This window comes from Apodemus sylvaticus, chromosome 3, assembly GCF_947179515.1.
Source record: "Apodemus sylvaticus chromosome 3, mApoSyl1.1, whole genome shotgun sequence".
NCBI lineage: Eukaryota > Metazoa > Chordata > Mammalia > Rodentia > Muridae > Apodemus > Apodemus sylvaticus.
The window spans coordinates 17472752-17496359 of NC_067474.1; the positions used below are offsets into that span (position 1 = coordinate 17472752).

Sequence of the window (23608 nt, forward strand, 5' to 3'; positions counted from 1 at the left end):
CAGACTACAGAAGTGAGCACCAGTCTTTCATAAACACTGCAGAACTGGAGGGCAAGACTGAGGATACAAAGATGGGAAAAAAGCTGATAAGACACAGGGAAGGGCAGAGGCCCTTTCCACTACAGCCTTTAAGCCTCTGACCAGCTGAGAGCCAAGGATTTTAAAGGGCTAGTGAGACCATACTCAATTCTTGGAAAGTCAGCTCAAGCCAAAATATTCAAAGCAACTCATGAGCTGTGCTAAGCCAAAGGTATGTCTTAAAGCCTTAGCTTTAGCTTCATCCACATTAACACTCTCATCCATGACACTAGACAGTGCATCTCGTAAGCCTTGGCAGGATTTCATCTATAAAGTAAAATTCTATAAGAGAAACAAACACACCAGTTTATATTTCTTAATTAATTTTAAATTCCACTGGATTTCAAACTTTGCTTAATCTTTGAACCTGCTTGTAAATTGAACCCTTTAAACAATATAACTTCGAAGTCCAGAAAATTGGGCTTTGATGTAATTTGATGGTAGAGTACTTGTCTAGATTATACAAGACCCTGGGCTCAATTCCTGACATCACAAAAACAAAACAAAACAAACAAAAAACCCAAATACATAACTAGAGCAAAAGCCACCAAATCTGGTTTGTAGCTATTGTTGAATGCCTCTGTGCATCTTTTTCTTATAAGAACACTCCAAATATCCTCCAAGGGCATACTTTTTCTCTGCTTGATACTTTTCTCCATCTTTGTTCATACTGACTTATTCTGAAATTCTTTTCTGTAATGGACTCCACAGCTAGTCAGGCCAAGTTACATTTCCTGCTAGAGGAGGCATTGCCAAAGAAACTTTGCTCCCCTCTATTATAAAATGATTGCCTGTGTATTTCTTAGAAATACCTAAAAATTCAAAGAATACTGTCACTGTGTTCCTTTCTTGAGGGATCTACTAGAAGGCAAAATTAAGACAACCAAACTGACCAACGTCTGGAGTGATTGCTCAAAATGTCACTGCTATGGATCTCCAGTTCTGGGTAATAGCATCATAGAAGAGAAAGACAGGTCATGGTGTGCTTCTCTAATGAAAGTGAACATTTCTTCTGAAGCTCAAATGTGGATCTTATGTAAACTGTCAGTAACTACTTGTTTGAAAAAAAAAAAAAAACAAAACAAAACACTAAGGGTAGATATAACAAATACACCAGGAGAATGGAACCATTAAACTCAAGACAATAAAATGCTTACAAGAATAAGAAATGGGAGGGGAGTCACAGTTTAAAGGAGAAAAAAATATATATATAGTATATATTGTATATAGTATATATTAAGTAATCACTAGTGTGAGTCTTGTGTGATAAATTGTTAAGAATTACAGTAATTAGGAAAAGTTGCCTCCTGAGTATTTAATCATTGAAGAATCTCTCATTGTTCATTTGTGATAATAGTCTTGGTTTCAAAATTGCTTTTTAACAAAAATTGTGTTTATTGGGATGGGGAGATAATTTGATTGATAAAGTGCCTATGGTATAAGCATAAAGACCTGAGTTTGAATCCCAGTACTCATGTAAAACAAATAGCAGGACATGGTGGAGTGTAACTGTAATCCAAGAGGGAACAGAGCAAAGAATCCCTGACATAATTCCCTGACTTCTTGCTGAAGTGACAAGCTTCGTGTTTAGTGAGAGACCATATATTTTTTTAAAAGATTTATTTATTTATTATATGTAAGTACACCTGTAGCTGTCTTCAGACACTTTTTTTTCTCCCTTCTGCCCTGATCGCTCACTGTAGCTGTCTTCAGACACCCCAGAAGAGGGTATCAGATCTCATTATGGATGGTTGTAAGCCATCATGTGGTTACTGGGATTTGAACTCACAACCTTCAGAAGAGCAGTCGGCGCTCTTAACTGCTGAGCCATCTCTCCAGCCTGAGAGACCATGTTTTTAAAAACTAAAGTTGAGAATGGCAGATTCTTTATCAACCTCTTGGCTACACATGTGAACAGTTGCCTTCATTCTCACAGGTAACACACACATTCACACATGGATACACACACACATGTACACACATCACAAATAAGTATACATTTGAAAAGTACCAGCAACATATAAACGATCTTTATAACAGGTATAGTGGGTTCATTAGCTTAATTATCTTTTGAAATATGTTTGAGCATTTTAAATAATGCAAAAGTTTGCCAGTGACACAAGGGAGCTTATAAGCACATAACTGTTAGAACCCCAGACTTGTCCCTTGTGCTAGGATAAAGTCATCTTGTGTCCACAGTTGGGCACACACTGGTCTGACAAGAAAGGATGGAGGTGAATTTTAAAGAGAAAATCCCTTCCATACCCATGGTCACAAAATTTTATCTCATACGTCTTCATATTGCACTTCAATGGGGTGCCTGAAAAGGGTTCTTATGGGCCAAACTGAGCAAGACTTTGTGTGCTTGTAAAGGCAGTTCCCTTTGAGCTTTAATAGTGACCAAGCTCCTTGTTCTGTGTGTATCCTCACATCTATTAAAGGAAAATGACTTTGGAGACTGAATTTCACATTACCACTCATCTCTGCCTTGTGTCTGTCTTTTTCCAGGTATTTGCACACAATATACTTAGGTATCCGGAGCCGGCAGAGTGGGGAGAGCGGCAGGTGGCGGTTTTACTGGAAGATGGTGTATGAGTATGCAGATGTGAGCATGCTGCACCTGCTAGCCACCTTCCTGGAAAGTGCTCCCCAACTGGTTCTGCAGCTCTGCATTATAGTACAGACTCACAGCTTACAGGCCCTCCAAGGTAAGGGCTTGCCATTTGGTTTTTGAATTGGGAGAGGGATTGGCACATTCCAAAATTGCCTGGTGTCCTTCTTGGGTATCTTAAGCCTTTTGTACGTCTGCTGGCTTGGACATGATTTGCGAATTATGCCTGATATTTTCTCCACTATTGCCTGTCATGGTGCACTCATAGAAAGACCATCTCCTTTGCCCTCCAGCTGTCATTTTATCAGGAGAAAATATAATTTACCTTTTTGTACTTTCTCCCTATGGGCATAGAGGTAAAGCCTTCTGGTTTCCATGGTAGAATAATTTACAAAAGTTACAAAGACTACAATAACTATTATTTTCTGTTAGTGCCATTGCCTTTGACATTAAGAAATACAAAGAAAGGTACAAAAAGAAATGTTAGAGGTTGCCTTGATAATTCTTTTTAAAGATCACATGGAAAATGTTATGAATATTTAACAATATGTATAGTTCTATGCTATAGACTTCATGGCAGATATATAATTATCTGGTTAATATTTTGTGGTTTTGCTTGGTCATGTGATCAGAGAAACTGATGGATTTATAATAAGCTGCATGAATATTTCTTTAGGCACTGGTGCTCAGATCTATCCTAGACTAAGGCATGAAGAGATAAATGGCTACTGTAGATAGATGGGTGAATAAGTTGGCATAAGTATAATGGGTAAGGGAAATATCTAATTAGAGCATTTCCTGACATGTTTGCCAATCCTCTTATCAGATACATAATGTGTCATCGATAGCACAGTGCAATGGGAATACTATTTCCTCCTCTGTAGAGCTGTTTGAGCTCTTCTGAGTTATACATAACATTACGATGCTCTATCATGCTCCAGATAGAGAATTAATCTGAATGGTGTTTGGAATTTCTAGTATATCTGTAGCTGTTATGGATTGATTCTGTTAAATTGAGCTTGGTGCTTTCATTTAGAGATAAAGGCCAGGGTAAATATGACATGAAAAGAAATACAGAAGGTCCTGTGGAGATAAAAATACCAACTCTGCTTTATTAGTTTATACTGAGCCAACTGTAAATAATTATGACTTGGAAACAGAGACTCTGTTATAAATGCATGTTACACCATGGAAAAGTTCACTAATTTTTTTTATTTACTTATACTTGTTAATTGATTTCTTTCTCTAAGGCAGAAACAAATATAGCACAAACTGTCCTCAAATTTGCTGTGTAGCAAGCAGTCAGAGGCTCGACTCAAATTCTTTGTCTTCCTGCTTCCACAGCCCAGGTGTGGAACTACAGACATCTGACATCAAGCCTAGCTTCATAGGAACTTTTGCAGTCACAGAAAAGAAAATACATGAACTAGTATATACAAAAATGCATAGTAAGGTCACCAGACAGGTGAGCTATAGACAGGCAGGGTATTTGAATTGTGTCCTTGTCATATTCTCAGTTGCATGGTTGGTAGAGGATCAGTGTGCAAGCTTAGGAACCTTTCCAAAAACTAAGAAGTACCATGTCTGCAACTGAACCGTGGCATATGCTACTCAAGACAGCCCACATCAAATTTTGTCCCTTTTCTACAGTCAAGTGGTCCATTAGTTAAGGGATACTTGGCCCAACCCTGATGTTGCCCTAGAAGGACTTATGTGTTGGACCTCAGCATTGGCCAAAGAAATCTTACTATCAAGTTTCAGAGTACTGCAAGAACACCATGGGCACAGGGACCAAAAATTATCAGTAGAATCAGGCAAGTTATTGAATTGCAAGAACATCTATGAGTTTTATTTTATGATTGCTGATTTTCAGCAAAGAAGGGGGTTAGTATATTTTTACAAGACAAAGGAGTGAAAACTCAAAAAGCGACTGAGTGTCTACCACAATGCTCCCAGTGGCCAGAGACTAACTTGGTCACTACTCACTGCCTCCTCACTATAAAAAGAAATCTATTATCAGGAGGCACTTCTGCTCACAGATCATCACTTACAAGGAGCCAGATGATGAGTGAAATTGATGTGGGTTATAAGGACAGACCATTTTTCTGATGGAGTAAAAGAATAAAGTAAATTCAATAAAAGAGTTTAGTTTGACATGTATGCATGCATCTTTAGTGATGACATTTTTGGGCTTTGAATGTAAAAGCAGGGTCTTCCTCAAGTACAAATAACTTGCAGAAGCCCCAGGAGGTATTTTCAAATAGCCCTCAATTAAAATCTCATGACACATTTTTATTTAGCAGGCTGAAACTCACTCTAAGTCTGGGAGCCAGTTCACATGACTATGATTAAAATTACTATTATAGTGTAAAAGTAAAATTGCTTTTCTGCCTCAATTTCAACCAACTACCCTCTGAAGGACATACTTAGAAACAAAAAAAATCAAAGAAGAATGACATTTTAAAAACAAAGGTTAAAAAAGGAGTTCTTGTGGAAGTGGGTTATATCTAAAATTCTGTTAACTGTGAAACTGTTTCTTTCTCCTCATTTATTGGGTCATTGAGTCAGGGCTGCCTCATTATGTTAGAAGTTGACAGGCTTAGGAGAGAGCTGGTGGATATAATAGTCTTTCAGTTCCTCCTGGTCCAGGAAGACAGCCTGACTGATCTTCTGAAACTATGAATGAGGACAGAGCTGCACTGCAATCCTCAATAGTCCTTGTTTTCCATCCACACTGTCAGCTGAGTTCTGTTAACATGTGCTACCTAGCTGCTCCTCCCTGACAGTGGAACATCCTGGGCTCCACTCTATTTTGTGTAAGAAGCACTCAAGGAGGTCTAGCTATAAAAAACAAGGTGGTCAGTGAGTCCCGGGCCTCCTGTTGCTAGAGCATCCCCCTCCCCCCCCACCCCCCCACCCCCCCCCGTATCAGTCTCATATCTCAGGAAGACAGGGAAAGAAGAACTCAGGCCAGTAGGTAGAGAATGGGGACGGAAAAGCAGAGATAGAGTTTTTGCTCTCATTTCCCTTGGCAAACCAGTTCCACCCTGACATATGCCCTAAAAACCACCCTTCTCCTCTCCTTCCCTTCTCCCTGTGGTTATCACATCGATCCTAGAAACTACTGGACCGACAAACATACTCCACACTTCTGTTGGAGCTCCCTGAAACCTCAAATTTTTAGCAAGTTTCAAGGTCATTGTGTTACTAGATTTTCTTCTCTTCCTCTCTGTACTGAGAATGTCTTAATTTTCTTCTCTCCTCAGAGCCTATGAACAGGCATTAACATCTCTTCAGACTTTAATTAATTCGTCCTATACCTTAGCCTGGTACATTGATGTTTATACTCTAGAACACAGCACAGTTTCCTCAGCAGGGACTGCTGCCCATTCCAGTTTCTGTGGCCCAATCTGTATTTCCTCACAGAATCCTTGAGCTTCAGCCAAGATTCTTAGTCGGTTCTCTCATCATGGCAAAGCCTCTATTTGCCTGCAGTGTACCGAAAGGAAAAAAGTGGTACCTAACTCACAGGACTGTGGAAATTAAGGGATATGGTGAAAGTAAAGCACTTGGCAGAGACAATTTGCATAGAATGCAGAGCTTCCTGGACTGTATTGTGCATATCCTCTATCTAATCAACGCATTTGCAAAAACAAAAGTTCTGAGTGAGTGGCTCTTAGGAGGGGTCTGATGTTTTAAAACAAGAAAATAACAGCATGTGAAAGTAGAGAGAATAGTTCCAATTTTACATGCAAATCGATGGGTCTGTACTGAAAAGAAAGCACAAGACATTTTGTGAAGAAAGAATGAGCGGACCACCACTTGTCAGTACTGAAGGAGAAGAAAACAGCCTTGGGCTGGAGAGTGCCTGAACTTGACTAAGAGGAAAGCTGGTAACAATGAAAACAGCAGGTCTTCTAGAACAGCCAGTATTTAAATATTCTGACCTCCCAAGATACCATGAGTTGGAAGTCCTAAAGATCTAAGGGAGATTAGGACTTGGGGCATGTGACCACGAACTCTGGAATTTTGGTTTCATCTTAATAATGAAAACAAAGGTCAAAGGTAAATGATCACACATGTGCCCACATGGCCTATCCAGGGGTCAGTAAAAGGCCAGGCTGAGGATGCATCACGTTTCACTTTGTGGTAGTGATTTACTGATTGTAAGGAGTCCTCATACACATGGATTCACATCTGTTGACTCAATTAACAAAATATGCAAGAAAAGTCTTGGGGCTTAAATGTATTTGGTCGAGGATTGTCTACAATTTTTTTGTTATTAAGTTCTAAGAACAATAATTTGCAGAGCATCTAGATCGTATGAAGTATTATAAGCAATACGCAGATGATTTGACATACATAAAAAGACATATACTCCATTTTATTTTAGTTGTAAAACTACAATTTGACATATGTTGGAAGTCCGGGATCCAATCTTTTGAGTACACAAAGGGAGCGTGAACTCAATTTAGTTTGTTTAGAGCTAGTCTTGCAGAACGGCAGAGAAGACATTGACTCATAGCAGACTGTTGTCTACAGACCTTCCTCAGCAGAAGAGCATTGCTCATTGTCAAGATCCCTGTTTCCAAAGATGCCCTCCATAAAGCAGCTCTTGGACTGCTGTGTGGGACCACCATGACTATTCCTATGGCACAGTCAGTCCTGAATACAGTGCAACACTTGGTTTTGATAGCCAGGTACAACCCTGGTTACATACTGAAGCCTCATTCAAAAGCCATGTTCCTCTGAGGAACTGTAAAGGTTATGGAAACAAAACCAGGATTTACTACACTGGGCCAGTGCCAGTCTCCCAACCCAGATATTCCCATGCTTTCCAGATGGTTTTAATTGTTCATGTTTAACTTCCCACTTTGCTTGCCATGGTCAGAAAGATCTCATTCTATCTTTTAAGTGTATTTAGTTGTACTGTGCCAAATGAGTTGCCGACTTCTGTGTTTTGGATACAAAGTGTCTTCTAGGGGCTCGTGATGCTGTTGAAACATAGCAGAATCTTTGAGAGGGGACTTAGCAGAAGAAGCTTAGACATGGAGGCTGTGCCTTTGAAAGGGGTATTGAGCCTCAGCCCTTCCTTTCATTCTGTCCCCAGATAATGTGACAAGCATCTTTCATGATGTGTTACTGCCTCCAGAAATTTCCTCATCACATCCAAATCACCTCAACCAGTAACCATGGACCAAAACTTGCAAGATTAGAAGCCAAAAGAAATCTTTTTTTTTATTATTGAAAAGCAAAGTTAAAAAGACTTTATGATAAAATTAGAAATTTACATGGAAAATATTTCAGATAAAATAGAAGAGATACATAGGAAAACGTTAAAATTCACAATTTTCATGGAAAATTAAAGATACATGTGGTAGACATGTAAAACATTGCTAAATTAATTGAAATATGAAATATGAAATAGAAACATTTTATGATAGAATTGAAGATTTACATGGAAAATATTTCGATAAAATTGTAGAAAAATTTTACGTGTTAAAATTTTTAAATATGTTTGAATTGAAGATTTTCATGGAAATTTTTATATAGATGTCATAATGGTCGGTATAAAAGTATTCCTAAGTTGATTGAAAGTGGAATTATAAGCATTTTCTGATAAATTTGAAGATTTACCTGGAAAATATTTCTGATAAAATTGAAGAAATATATAGAAAAACATGTTAAAAGATTATCATGGAAATTATACAGATAAAGTGATAGGCATAAAGATAATTCTAAGTTGATGGAAGGTAGAATTATAAGCATTTTCAGATAAAAATTGAAGATTTACGTGGAAAATATTTCTGGTAAAATTCAAGTAATATATAGAAAAACACGTTAAAATTGACTATTTTAAAAAAATAAAATAAAATAAAAAATAAAAAAATTGACTATTTCATGGAAAATTTTACATATAAAATGGTAGATATAAAAATTCTTTCTATATTAATTGAAGGTGGAATTAGAAACATTTGAGATCAAAAAGATTTACACTGAAAACATTTCTGATAAAGTAGAGGAAATATATAGAAAGATATATTAAAATTGAAGATTATCATGAAAAATAATGCAGATAAAATGGTAGACATAAAAAACATTACAAAATTAATTAAAAGGGTAATTACAAACATTTTCTGATAAAATTGAAGATTTACATGAAAAATATTTCTGTTAGTCTGTCTTTTATTGGAGAGTTGAGTCCATTGTTGTTAACAGATATTAAGGAATAGTGATTGTTGGTTCCTGTTATTTTTGATGCTATTTTTAAGTTTGTGTGGGCATCTTCTTTTGAGTTTGCTGAAAGATTACTTTCTTGCTTTTTCTAGGGTATAGTTTTCTTCCTTGTGTTGCCATTTTCCATCAATTATCATTTGTAGGGCAGGATTTATGGACAGATATTGTGTAAATTTGGTTTTATCATGGAATATTGGTTTCTCAGTCTATGATGGTTGAGAGTTTTGCTGGGTATAGTAGCCCGGGCTGGCATTTGTGTTCTCTTAGGGTTTGTATGAGGTCTGCCCAGGATCTTCTAGCTTTCATTGTCTCTGGTGAGAAGTCTGGTATAATTCAGATAGGTCTGCCTTTATAAGTTACTTGACCTTTTTCCCTTACTGCTTTTAATATTCTTTCTTTGTTTAGTGAATTTGGTGTTTTGATTATTATGTGCCAAGAGGACTTTCTGTTCTGGTCCAGTCGGTTTGGAGTTCTGAAGGCTTCTTGTATGTTCATGGGCATCTCTTTCTCTAGGTTAGGGAAGTTTTCTTCTACAATTTTGTTGAAGATATTTATTGGGCCTTTAAGATGTAAATCCTCACTCTCTCGTCTATACCTATGATGCTTAGGATTGGTCTTTTCATTGTGTTCTAGAGTTCCTGGATGTTTTGGGTTACCAGCTTTATGCATTTTGAATTTTCTTTGACTGTTGAGTCAATGTTTTCTATGGTACCTTCAGCACCTGAGGTTCTTTCTTCTATCTCTTGTATTCTGTTGTTGTATTCTGTTGTTTCTTCTATCTCTTGTATTCTGTTGTTGATAGGACTGATGGTCCTATCTATGACTCCTGAATTCCTTTCAAGGTTTATAGTCTCCAGAGATGTCTCACTTTGTGATTTCTTTATTGTTTGTATTTCCAATTTTAGATCCTGGATGGTTTTGTTCAGTTCCTTAACTTGATTGCTTGTGTTTTCCTGTAATTCTTTAAGGGATTTTTGTGTTTCTTCTTTAAGGGCTTCTTCCTGTTGACTAATGATCTCCTTTATTTCTTTAAGGGTTTTTTATGTTTGCTCTTTAAGTGTTTTTACCTGTTGACTGATGGCCTCCTATATTTCTTTAAGGGAGTTATTTAATTCTTTCTTGAAGCCCTCTATCAGCATCATGAGATACGATTTTAAATCCAACTCTTGCTTTTCTGGTGTGTTGGGGTATCCGGGACTTGCTGTGGTGGGATAACTGGGTTCTGATGTTGCCATGTGGCCTTGGTTTCTGTTGGTAGGGTTTTTGTGCTTGCCTTTCACCATCTGGTTATCTGTGGTACTAGTTGGTGCTGTTGTCTCTGGCTGGAGTTTGTTCCTCCTGTGGTCCTGTAAGCCTGTGTGCTCAGAAGTGAACGTAGTGAAAGCACTGCTGGGAGGTCACTCTCTCCTGGCTGTGCACAGAAGGCTGTGGAGTCTCCAGGCTCCTTGGTGCCAATGGCCGCAGGAAGACTTCTGTCCCAACTGCTCCACTGATCTTAGGTGCTTGCCAATAGAAATCATACTCTTTAAAGCCTTATACTCTGTTAGGGATGAAGCCCATACATGGACAAATACTGTCTCCAATCTACATGCCCAGGGAAGCTTTGCTAAACAGAATCCAGTAACTAATACCAACTTTTACTCACATCTGCTCATATTCCAAATGTCCTTGTATGCATTTGGAATTGTGTGTATCCTTTTTCACCTGCAGTTTCTCCTGGGTACTTTGTGGCAAGACAAGAGGAGGGGCTGTGGTGTACCTCCATCAATAGAGTACTTGACTAGCATGTAGAAGCCTTGGATTCCATCCCTGACAATGAAACAAAACCAGGCTTCTTTCTTGGGAGGTAGAGGAAGGAGAATCAGAAGTTTGAAGTCATCCTTACAATAGCAAATTTGAAGCCACCCCTGTACCCTATATCAAAGTGGAAGCCCTAGGACCAGAAAGTTCTTTCAAAGAATACTTTTATTCCTGTCTCAGATCATGTGAGACTACTGTGGAATCAGTAACTAAGGGCTTTCCTCAAACATCCAGAAAAATGCTGTTATCAGTAACTAGCTAAGAAATGTGCACGTTGTGAAAACCACCTCCTTTATCAGAGCTGAAGAGCCTCAAGACCTAAATCTCAGGTTTTTAAGTTGCTCTATACTCTATTAATGCTGGTGGAGACCGAGCTAACCACTTTCCTATGACCTCCTCAGAGAAGAACCCCTCTCCTTCACCAACCCTGCCTCCCAGCACTGGCCTCTGTCTTCTGAAGCTGTCAGGTTTCATGTCTGTATTTTTGCAGAAGAAACAAAGCACAGGACAGAGTGCCAGGCTGGGCACAGACAGTCTCCCAGCTCCCTTTAGGCCTATCTGCTTTGCAGTTTCTATTTTAGTTAGTTCATTAACACATTTATTGAATGTCTATTATGTGTGTAATGGTGTGTGAAGTACTATGCCAAATCTGCCCAAGAACTTCATGTTGTGATAAAATTTTATAATGTAGGATTACAAACTACACAACAAAGTATACTTAGAAAAACATAATGTGTGTGTGTGTGTGTGTGTGTGTGTGTGTGTGTGTATTCCAGAATGCATGGTTACATTTTCTGTATGCAAGATTAGGAAGAAAGCTCAAAGTGTGTGCGTGTGTGTATGTGTGTGTGTGTGTGTGTATGCATGTGTGTGTATGTATGTGTGTGTGCACACGTGCATATGAGTGTGTGTGTATAAAACTTGGTATTTTGTTAGAATGCATTAAGTATACATAATACATTTTATAAGAACATTTTCATAGATGCATATAATGTTTTAATCAGATTATGGTCATTATAGATACCCCATTATCTTCTCTTCCACTATCACTGATCCCTTTCCTCTTCTTAACCAGTCCCCTATACTATGATCTCTATCTATCTATCTATCTATCTATCTATCTATCTATTTCTCCATCTCTCTTTTGTTTTCTTCCTTCCTTCCTTCCTTCCTTCTTTCTTTCTTCTTTCTTTCACCCACTGAGTTGAGATAGTGTTGCTTTCATGAATGTGGGTGAAGGATTACTTACAGGGAGATGTACTAATAGTTAAAATCCTGAAGAAAATATCTCCCTCTCCATCAACCATTAACTGCCAGTAGTTTGCTTACCTCTTCATAAAGTTTATGTTTGAGGGGCTCTTAGTTCATTCTCAAACAATTTTAACAGATTCTGGATGACAAGTTAAAGGTAATCATTTTATATATATGATCAAATCTCCTTGACATATCATATTCAACCACAGGTCCACAATCTCCGCAGTTCCAGTAATTTTAATTGAGACAATAAGAATTCACAATGGGTTTTCCTGCCTGTATTGTTCCACCTCACGCTGGTAGCTCTCAAAGTGCTAAACAAGTCACCTCTAGTCCACCAGCAGAGTTCTCCTTAGGTTGAGCTGAGCACTCAAAAAGAGGCAACGTTGCCTCTTGAAACTGTATTTTAATGGCCTTTGTATTTTAAACTTAAGCTCATATTGTGTAGTTTGTCTAAATGAGCTTAACTAAAAACAATAAACTTATATATGAAGGATGAGTGAGCAAACGGAATTTTGACAGCTTTGGGAAGGCTGGGTAGAACCAATGGAGAGTAGGGACTTCCTTATTTTAAACCAGCATGGAGGGTCTGTCTTCCCTAACATGAAGTAGGTGGGAAACACTGTGTCCTGACTCTGCCTCACATCAGCATGCTATGACCTGCCTGCCTTTCCCTGCACAGCACTTAAAAAGAGCAGTCTGCAGAGCTGCACTCAGCCCCGGGGCCATGCTAGCTCTCACTGTGGTATCTAAGATATCTTGGTGCTGGGCTTTTCCTTTTGTGGCGATGTGTTAATTGGAGGACCTTCCCTCCTGGAAAAGAAGAGCATGTCAGATATTTCAAAATGAAGACATCAAATCAGGCAATCATATATGCAGGTGCCGGAAGGAAGAAAAGATGAGAAACAGCTGCTCATGAAACAAGAAATGAATGCCTAGAGGCAGATGTGCCTGCTTCAGGGCTGGGGCCAAGATGGTTCTCAGATTAATAAAAAAAAAAAAAAATGGCACACACAGTCAAGATCTGGATGACCAAGAGGACCAGGCTTCAGCACAGTCGGGACTTCCATGAAGCAAGTCAGACAGTGCAGGAACAGGGGGCGTATGTGAAAAGAGAGAACTATAGCAAGTCTGCTTTTTCAGATTGCGACTGGTTTTATTTGTAATCTTTGAATACAGAAGCATATTGTCTCTGACATGTTAGAGAGTTGGGTATAGTCACAAGGACAACTACATGAATAGCCACAGAAGAGTAAGTGACATGGAGAAAATGTAAGAGAGGTACAGATGCTCCAACTAGTTTCATCTTCTGTCTTAGGGAGAAAAGGAAAGGAGAGCTGCCTGGCAGGAGCAGTGGCTGCCTGTGTTAATGCGACACTCAGCTACTTGTTGCAAGAGGAGAATACGATGCCCTAACACATCTATTTATGTTAACTACAAAGAAACCTTTCACAGTCCAAGCACGCACCTGTTATATTCTTGCTGCCCAGATGTAACTGCTTTCTCACGCTGTGGGGTGACTGGTAGCCAGGGTGACAAGCGCTGAAGATTAGAGGCCAGAGCTTTGAAGGTCTTGATCGCAGGATTGTAGTTAGAGCTGGCAACCGGAATAACGAACTGCTCATCACCCACCTGCTACCCACCCACAAGGGTCATCTATTAAAAAAAAACACGGCAGACACCATGTCCAGGAGTACAGGAAAATGTAGTCCGCAGAGCCTCCATCGGCCTCATTCTGTCTGTGTGCCTGCTTCCAGCTTAGAGGCTTCATAACCAAGCCCATCAATGCAATATCAGAGGGAAAATTTCACTGACAAGGACTGTAATGAGGCATGAGGTACAACTTCTCAGTGACTGAGTGAACACTTGGTATGTCTCTCCTTAAGAATACATCCAGAGATCTCAAGTAACCACAGCATTATCTAGCAATCCTACTTCATCTCCCATTGGAATTTATGCCCTGCTTCTGTGATGACTGTTCCCTACTTTCTGTGACTTCACTCTTCTAATGACCAACTTTCATCACAATAAACAGATGAACTCACTTCTCACTCTGGTGGCAAAGCATAGGCAATAAAAGTCAAGCTCCTTGTTCCTACCACTATATCCACCTCCCACTTCTGCTGAACGGATCTCTCTCTCTCTCTCTCTCTCTCTCTCTCTCTCCCTCCCTCCCACTCTTTTTCCTTCTTTCTTCCTTCCTTTTATCACTCATTTAGAAAAAATAGAGGATCATTTTCATCAATATATAAACATATTTTGACTCTTATATACATATATATGACTATAATAATTTTCATCTTTACTAAGAGAAAAGTGGACCCATATCACTTATCACTTAGCATCATGTTACTTTCTTGCTTTTTGCAAAACAAGAAAACAAAAACCACAAATAAACAAAAATCCCTCCTTAGATGCTCTGTCTGTATCCCGTCTCCTCTTCTTCCCTTCTCGCCCCATATTTTGCCCAATATTTTTGAGCATAATAATACATAAGCAATCTACTCATAATACATATATGGAGTCTAACAAAAAGACATGTAACTGTTAGCAACTACTATCAAGGTAGAAAGAACATGAACAATACCAGAGAAACTCTGCTCTTACCTCATGATGATATGACCCCTTTTATAAGTAGGGTCATTATTCTAAATAAGTGTTTTCAGCTTTCTATAATTATATGCATATATACATATAAATATACATATAAATATACACACACACATCCATATGCACATATACATGTTTGTATATACAGGTATGTATATTTGAACTCCATTTAAAAAATATTTTCTTGAGCTATAATTGTATGTAACCATACATAGCCTATTCATTTTTACTACCCTAAATTGATTTACTATAAGAATTAGCCTCAAGTTATTTATGCATTCAGTATTTATTGAAATGTTTCTTAATTTCAGAGGTATAATCATTACCACTAGATATGTTTTTACGTCTTCATGCATTTTTCGCATATTTCTGCTTGGTTGGTAGTGAATATTAATAGTAAACAGTGAATTTACTGAGTCATCAGTTACATAACAAATGTAAGAAGACAATGGCAAATCATTTTCTACTGTGACAGTGACAATTTCCATTCTTAGTAGCAATAGGAACCTGTATATGAAATTATTTCAAATTCTCAGCAAAGTTTGACATTATGAGTTGTTTTTGTATCTTGATTTCATTTTAATTTACTTTCAAAGAAAAGATTCTTTTTTTCCTCACTCACCTCTTAAATCTGTTCCTTTAGAAGTTGTGTGTGTTCTACATTCAAAATACTATCTAGATCTGACTCTCCTACTCCATCAGTATCAATAATAGGGTAGTCCCAAACACAACCCAGCTGTACTCTGCAATGGACCACATTTGCTCTCTGTATGCTACACAGAAGCTATGAGTATTCTTTTCCCTTTAGGCCTTTGCTTAAACTCTTTGAGGATTCCTCAGTATAATACAACCAACCAGAAATATGATGAGTGTGTGACAAGATGCACTGGTCTGAGCTCCATGTTGCTCCTTTCTTCCCGTACTCATCCATGTTCCTTAGACAGGCCATATCTGCTACCTCAGTGGGGGTTTTGCATTGGTTAGTCCTTCCCCTTGCTATTATCCTCACACTTTCTCATTTCTTCATTTAGTACTGAGATCAACAGTCACTTTGAAAACATACAGTCCCTTTTCTCACCAATAAATGCCACTATACTTTCTCCACATATACACACACTATCTCTCTCTCTCTCTCTCTCTCTCTCTCTCTCTCTCTCTCTCTGTTTGTGTGTGTGTGTGTGTGTGTATGATCAATATTCTCTATCACCCATACTAAACTGAAGAGCAAGCTTTATGGATGTGAAGACTACAGGGAAGAGCCAAGGGAACACCAAGGGCACTCAGAATGTGCTGGCTTGAAGAGTTCTGGCATGTGTTAACCATTTTCAGAAGGCTATTTCATTTGGGGGGGGCAGAGGCTAGGAAGTAGCAAAGTATTGCACCTCTGTCTAAATCAAAAAAAAAAATGTATCAGATAATGTTGACAGAAGGACAGAAGCTTTTGTAAGAAGACCAGACTCCCAGCTGAGTTGCAAATAATAACTAATACATTTTTATGATAGCGCAAGAGGGGGCAAAAGCATGGTCTATAAGGAAAAGTTGGCAGAGTAAAGAGTTAGAGAGAAGCCATGAGTTTAGTGCATGCATGTGTCTATTGAGCAATTCCGATGACAATAGCCTCCTAAAAGTAAGAGGGATTGAGAAGGTTTATTGCACAAAGTTGGATTGAATCCTAACATTTGAAATATCTGTCTAATGGCAGTGATTATCCACCAGAAGTTATTTTCTTGTCATGTTTAATATTTATTTGTGTAGTGCTTCTAGTGATTAAAGCTTTGTGCATACAAGCCATGTCCTCTGTCACTAAGGTACATCCCTAGCCTCTTGGATTTTTTGAACCAGTTAATTTTTTATTGCCCAGTGCCTGGAGATATTTTGGAGCTATCAAACATAAATCAATAAAATAGTAAACTACTACTCTTCTCAGTCAATACATGCATCCACTCCAATTTCAAAGACTCACCAGCAATCACTTTGAAATCTTAATTTCACAAAGCTTTTGTGGTCTGGGGGCCTCTTTTCTACTCCACTAAAATGCATTGGCAGAATAAAGGATAGGTAATGCTATTATTGATCTCTTTATTATACCCCATAGTGTCTGAGTCATGATACCACCCAAGTTATACTTAGCAGAACAGAAAGCGGCTGCATCTGCTTATCACTACTGATTCAAGTGTTTCAAATCAACTCTGTGTGGTTTATCAGCCCCCAGCACAGCTGTGAATAGCTCTGAATTTGAATCATTTTGAGCATAATATGAAATAAGAGGCCTGTCTATTTTTAGGTTCTCTTAATTATCTCCAATAATCAAGCACACATCTTGGTGTTTTTCCACTCAGTATTCCTTCTCTCCTCTTTCTTTTCTTGCTTCTAATACGTGGCCAAACCCTTGTGTCCAGGTGCAGGGTGATAGAGCTGTAGTGCACAACTTGGCCAAGCACATGTACTGTGGTGATGGAGAAGGATCCTGGAAGAAGTGACTACTTTTTTCTTTCAACTTTGTTAGGACAAAGAGTGGCAACTAAAGGCCATGTGCCATGAGCAATGTGCAAAACCAGGTCTGACTTCTTTGTTTTAGCACCGTGTATTTTCAAGGAACCGGAATCCCACTTTTACTTTCCATTTACATCACCTTTAACCAGCTCTCTCTACTGAGAGCCGATGTTTGTTGTGCCATACTAACACCCTCTAAGTGCTGAAAATAACCACTATAAATATCAATCAAATGTTTGCTGGGTGAGGACAAAAAGAAAGGCAGATGAGACCAACCTAAGAAGAAATTCAAAAATGTTTTGCTATATTATCTGTTCAACTGGTTTAGGGGGGGAGGGCATTGTTTGATATTGAATGAAACTTCAGGTAGATCATGATTTTTTGACCTAATTCTGATTGGATGGTACAGTGAGGATAACTCCCACAAAATCCTGGTTGCTACATCATAAAACGTAAACCCCTATTTTTTCGTTTATTTAATAGTTTCGAGTTAGACCGCATATTTTGTACTTGCAAGCTAATTTTCTGATGACTCAGCAGAGAAAAAAAGAGTCTCACTTGTCATAGAGTAATAAGGATAATTTCCTATGACTTACATAAAAGAGATTTTTTTAAAGAAAACTTCTTGCACATAAAACTTTGTGAAAGCAGAAAGAGAGTCAGAGAGGGAGAGAGAGGAGAGATAGATAGATAGATAGATAGATAGATAGATAGATAGATAGATAGATAAAGAGAGAGGGGGTTGCTGGAGAAAGCAACTGATTCCATCAGTCTGTGGAACATTTGCTAGTATAAAATCTCATGGAGATTCACTCCTCCTCCCTGCTCACAATGAGCCTCTGATTGCAGAGGGCCAGGCCTGCTGGATGCTGCCTGACTAAGGCTTTGTCAGCATTTCCCTCATAATTCTCAGTTTCCACAGCTTACAGCTCAGCTGTAGGAAAAAACTGGGGAAACTCAAAATTTCTAAAAAGCTCTCAAGCATCCATAATATTATCAGCTCAAACACTAGGAGAATTCTATAAGGCTTGCAGCACTCCAAGGCAGTATGGGAACAGCTGGGTTTCTAGCCTAGAGATGTGCTGGGCAGCTTCCCTTTATGACAAGGAAATAACTGGGATTAATTTAAGAAGAACAGAAATTTACTTTGACCTATGCTACTAAAGATTGAAGTCCTGGTCATTTGACCTAGATGCTTTGAACCCATGACAAGGCAGCAGAACACCAAGGTAGAGGTCTCTAGTTCAGCGCACTGTGACAGGAAATTAAACAGAAAAGAACATTGAATTTCCTTCAAGGACACATCCACAGTGACCTACCATAAGGCACCAGGAATTAAAAGTTTGACCAGCTCCCATTAGAACCAGGCTGAGAACAAAGCATCAAAAACAGGCCTTTGGGAAAATTCCAGATTTAAACCATAGCACAAGGTTTCATCCAAGACTGGTACTTCCAGATTTGTGGCTGTTGTTAAAACCTTGAATTTAAAAAAACTCAAGTTTAAACCTAGACCATAGTTCCTAACTATAAGTAAAAAGCAATTCTTTTTAGCATAAAGCTTTGGAATAAATAGCTGAATAAATAATTACAAAACACTATTTCAAAGACTTAAATTTAGAAATAAATTTAGAAAAGTGAAATCAAAACTATTTTTTGTTGTTGGTTTTTTGAGACAGGATTTCTCCATATAGCCCTGGCTGTCCTGGAACTCATTCAATAGACCAGGCTGGCCTCAAACTCCATAATCTGCCTGCCTCTTCCTCTCAAGTGCTGGGATTAAAGGCATGAGCTACCACTACCTGGCTGAAACATTTACAAAAATTGTTTGGAGTATATTTTACATTATAATGTTTTGTGAATATAGAAGATGTGTATTTGAAACCAGTCAAGGCTGGAGATTGTCAGTTGGGAATCCTGGACCCATGGAAAAAGTAAAGTAATTCAAATAAAAATACTTGGAGAAATACCTGATGAGAAATTAGGGTCCTGGGAGCTTTGTGCCCTTACCTAGATCCAGTGCTTCTCACCTAGGAGGCCGGAGGCATTGACTCTGATCCTGTGGCAGCACAAGCAGCCTATGAACAATTCTGTCTCATCGTGGGTCTAGCAACAGCAACATACCTTATAGAGACAGACTGTAGTGTTTTCATTAAGGCCTGAAGGAAATCTTCATTTATTATTATGTTCATTTTCTTTGAAAACATTTACTGAGCATGTGTAAATCAGGAACTGAGCTGGATATTAGAAAGTGAAGATGACTAAACAATTTAAGCCTAAAGGGTTTGTAGCCTAGCAGTGGGCAGCAGCGTACAAATCAGTGCAAGAGCCCCTGATTAAAGTGGTGAACAAGGAAGTTTCCCTTCCTGTTATTTTCCACAGAAGAGAATTGGGAACTGGCAAATTCATAGGAAGAAAAATTGTACATCCAAAAGGGAAAATTACAGTTTTCAAATCAAACACCAAGTGTGATTTTCTTGAAGGTCAATACTTAAATAACTCCAATGCTGCGGGTTGGAAGAGAGATTTGAGGCTTGGGTAAGGAGGAGGTTGCTGTGTCCTGAAGGGTGGGACAGGACCTCAGTACGGAGACGCACATCATGGGTAAGTCAGCTCTCATCCGTTCAGTCACCTCATAGCCTGCTTCTATTAACCATGAAGAGTCTTGTTTACTTTGACAGGAAATTTTAATTATCTAAACAGCAGTGTTATGTTTTTGAAAGAAATAAGTAATATAAATATCATAAACTCCTACCACAGGAAGGGAGTCAGAGAAGGAAAGGAAAGCCTTCAATGTTTCAACACAGTCACTACACAAAGCGCATTATAAGTCAAAACTGAACAGAAGCCTTGAAGAGGCTTTCTGTATAGAAGCATAAAAATGGCTAAAAATCTCATTAAAAATCCTCAACAATACCAGCCACCAAGGAACAGCAAGTTAAAGACACAATGGGGCATACCTTACATTTGCAATGTTAGGATGGGAAGCATAGAAAACAAACAAGTAGAATGTCCTACACAAAAAGAGTTGCTGAGGAGCATGTTTAGGAGCTGACACACTGATACAGAGTTGATAGGACTATAAAATGATGCAGCCACCAGAGAAGCCTGTATTGTCTTACAATATTGTCTGTAGGTCTTTGTTCAAAAACTTAAAAATGAGGTCTGGAAAAGACATGTGCACAGACATTTTCATATCAGAATGATTAGCACCAGTTTATATTTGTAGCACCCCGAGCATCCACTGGTAGATGGTAGACAAGCAAGGTTTATCTCATCCACACAATGAAATAGAATATAACATTCAACAAAAAAGTGTCATAGGTATGTCTCAAAGGTAGATATAAATCTTATCATGCAGGAGGCCATGGATTCAAACCGCAGTAGCACCGAAGGGAGGAAAATTCATGCACACACAACCTTGCATACTAAGCGGACAAGCCAATCACAGCAAACAATAGCTACATGATTCCACTCATTAAACAACTTAAAGAAGGTAAATTATTCAAGTAGAAAGGAAGACAGTGGTTGCCCTAGTCTGTCAGGGTGGAGTGAAATGTTCAAGGAAGACCTCAGTTTTGCAGAATGAAAAATTCTAGAGGTAGGTGGTAGTGTGGTTACATAAAATATGGATGAATTCATTCCTGTTGACCTGTGCACCTGTAATAGGGATAGAAATTTTATATTGTTTTTTCCAACATTTTAGAAATATATTTGAGATTATAATATGACTATGATATTTCTTCCATCCCCTTTCACCCTCCAGACCCTCCTGTATACCTCTTCTTTATTCTCCTTTAAAAACATTTCCTCTTTTTTCATTAATTATTATTGTATGCGTATACAACTATACATACATATTCCTAAATATGACCTCTTCCGTTTGTAAAATGTTTCTTATATATGTTTTCAGGGCTGACTATTTGGAACTGAACAACAATTTTGGTATGTCCTTCTCTGTGGAATCCCACCTCTCCTGCTTCCAGATTTACCCAGTTCTTTGTATAGGGTTGAGGCCTCATGGGCTTTTCCCTATCCATTTTGGTACATGTATTGGTGTTCAGCTCATATTTGGGAAGTCATGTTAGTCAGACTTTATGGGTGTAGCTTCTAATGACATAATCTCACAGCAAGTGTCTTGTTCTGCTAACTCTTACAGCTTTGTTTGCTTCTTCTTTGACAGTGTTACCTGAGTCTTAGGTACAGGAGTGTTTTGTAGATGTGAAGCCCATTGGGACGGAGCTCCAAAACTCTGCACCATTTATGACAGAATAAAAGGGCCACTGAGCCACTGGCTACAAAAAATCTGAACATGCTGATGTCTAAAAGGAGTTCATTTTACCTGGGCCATTTCCCCTTCTTTCTAGCATCAAATGGAGAAGAAACTCATTAAGAAACACATTTCTTAATTCACATTTTAGTTCTCCGTTAAACGTATGTAGACAAATTTGAATTCCTTTTGATTAATCGAGATAAATTTTAACTGGCCTTCCCCAGAGCTTTCTGTCTGGCCTTAGGTCACCCATGCCCTCCAGAGCCAACCACTATATTTTATTGTGATCTTGACTTTTTAACCCAAATTATCCCACAGGGTTTGAAAACCTCAGAAATGTCCAAGAAAATGCCACTTGTGGGCTGACTTATATTTTTAGCATGAAATAGTTTAGCCTTGATACTTTTTGAAAGAATTTATCTGAACAGAAAAATTGTACCTTTTTTCTTAAAAGATTAGCGTCATTGCATTAGACACAGCCTGAATGCAAAGAACCAATCCTGGGAAGTGAATATTTTCATTCTACTATTTACATCATTCTACATCTACTTACATCTCCACCCCTGCTCAGAAGCTCATATGTACCTGGGATTCCAGGTACACACTATTAATTCTGTAGCATAAAACAGAAACCAGAAGCATAAAACAGAAACCACGATATTTGTAATATAGGAAGATGATGGCACTTTGACCCCACTGTCACTGCACCCCAGAGAATGAAATGTAATTCCTTGCTCCCTCCTCTCTTGTCATGGAGAGTAAGTTCGAAGTCAAAAGACCTTGTTGGGAACCTCGACTCCCCTCCCTCTCTGTGTGTGCTTCCTCTGCGAAGTGGTGGGATAGCCAGGTGTATGTTACAGGCAGGCATCTTGGAAGAGTGATAGCAGCAAAGTGAGAGCCAAATGCCCTGTATCACCATGACACATGTTTGGCTCCATCCCAGACACAGGCTTCTCTTAAGCCAAAGTTTCCACCTCATGGCCAAGGTTGCACCATCAAAGTAACCCAAGGATCAGGGCTGTGTCACTGATGTTTCCTCAAAGAGAAGAGGAAGGGGAGTGGTGGGAAGACCTCCTCAAGAACCTGAATAATTCAGATTAGAAAAATTGAACCCTAACTTTGGGTGGTTGTGTCTTTGGCCCTGGCTGCTGTTCCTATGACGCCCCACCCCACTCCCAATAAGGCTGTAGCATCTCCATATAATTCTTATACTTTGCGGACCTGATGGGGGAGGGGTGCGGCAGGGCAAGTTAAGCAGTAATCTGATATTGCCAAACCCATAACTGCACTTCTGCGAACGCTAATTAGATTTTCTGCAGCCTTTTTTAATTTAGTGAGTTCCAGGAGCAGATCACACCTCTCTTAACACTTACAAAGAGAATTTGTGAGCAAGATTGCAAGAGTAATACCTATTCAGGGCTTGAGGCAACATGTTGCCATGGTACCAATCAGATTTTTGTCTTCACTGGGGAACAGAAATTAAAACCGACAGTGCTGGAGTACAAGTGTTTTTGTTTGTCCCTCTGAGCAGTGTTAATGCTTGCAAAGGATTTTTGTGGTTAGTGTGCTCTGGTTTTGAAACAACAGTGTGTTAAAATGTGGGATACAAAATAATGCAATAAATGAAGAAGAGGGAAAAGAATTTCTCAGAGGAGTTCATTATTTTCACAAATTTACATTATCAAGCAGTGTGGACGAGTCAGAAGGTAAGCATTAATGGTCGAGATCTGTGGCATCGTCTCAGAGCTGGAGACATGTGATGGGTGAAATGTGCAGATCAAGTGGAAGACTGATATGAAAGCCTAATTGGCTGTTTTTATGGCTTGAGAATTCTTATCTTATATTAGAGCTATAAAATATCCATTGTGCTTCGGGGAACATCTGTGCATTTGGCTCTCACAATAAAAGAGATATTGAAAAATCAAGAGAAGTAGCTTGCTATAGACAAAACAAGGGAATGATTAATATGAAATTCAGGAAAGTAGACCTGCCCCTGGGGCTGAGACAGGGGGAAGAAAAACCTCACAGACATTGGCAATGTTCAATTCTTCAAGTTGAAGGGCATTGTGTTTTATTGTATTTTATTTTTTTAGAGTTCCATGTAGACCATATCTCTACTCATTGCAATAAAACTGACTTACAAAGAGAAGGAAGGGAAGTAGAATTTGGCAATAAAAAGACTCCAGGTAGTGGGTCCACATCTCAGAAGGATGATGCTGCTGAATGGGCATCACTAGCCTGGGTCGATGCCTGTG

General features: G+C 38.7%; 1 protein-coding gene across 1 annotated transcript in view; it reads left to right on the forward strand.

The window, feature by feature from the left end:
• The window catches only part of Xkr4 (XK related 4), a 390630-nt gene that overhangs the window by 247341 nt on the left and 119681 nt on the right, over positions 1–23608 (forward strand). The window contains exon 2 of the mRNA XM_052175417.1: positions 2587–2786. Coding sequence (XP_052031377.1) covers positions 2587–2786 — 200 coding nt within the window. The remainder of the gene's footprint in view (positions 1–2586; positions 2787–23608) is intronic.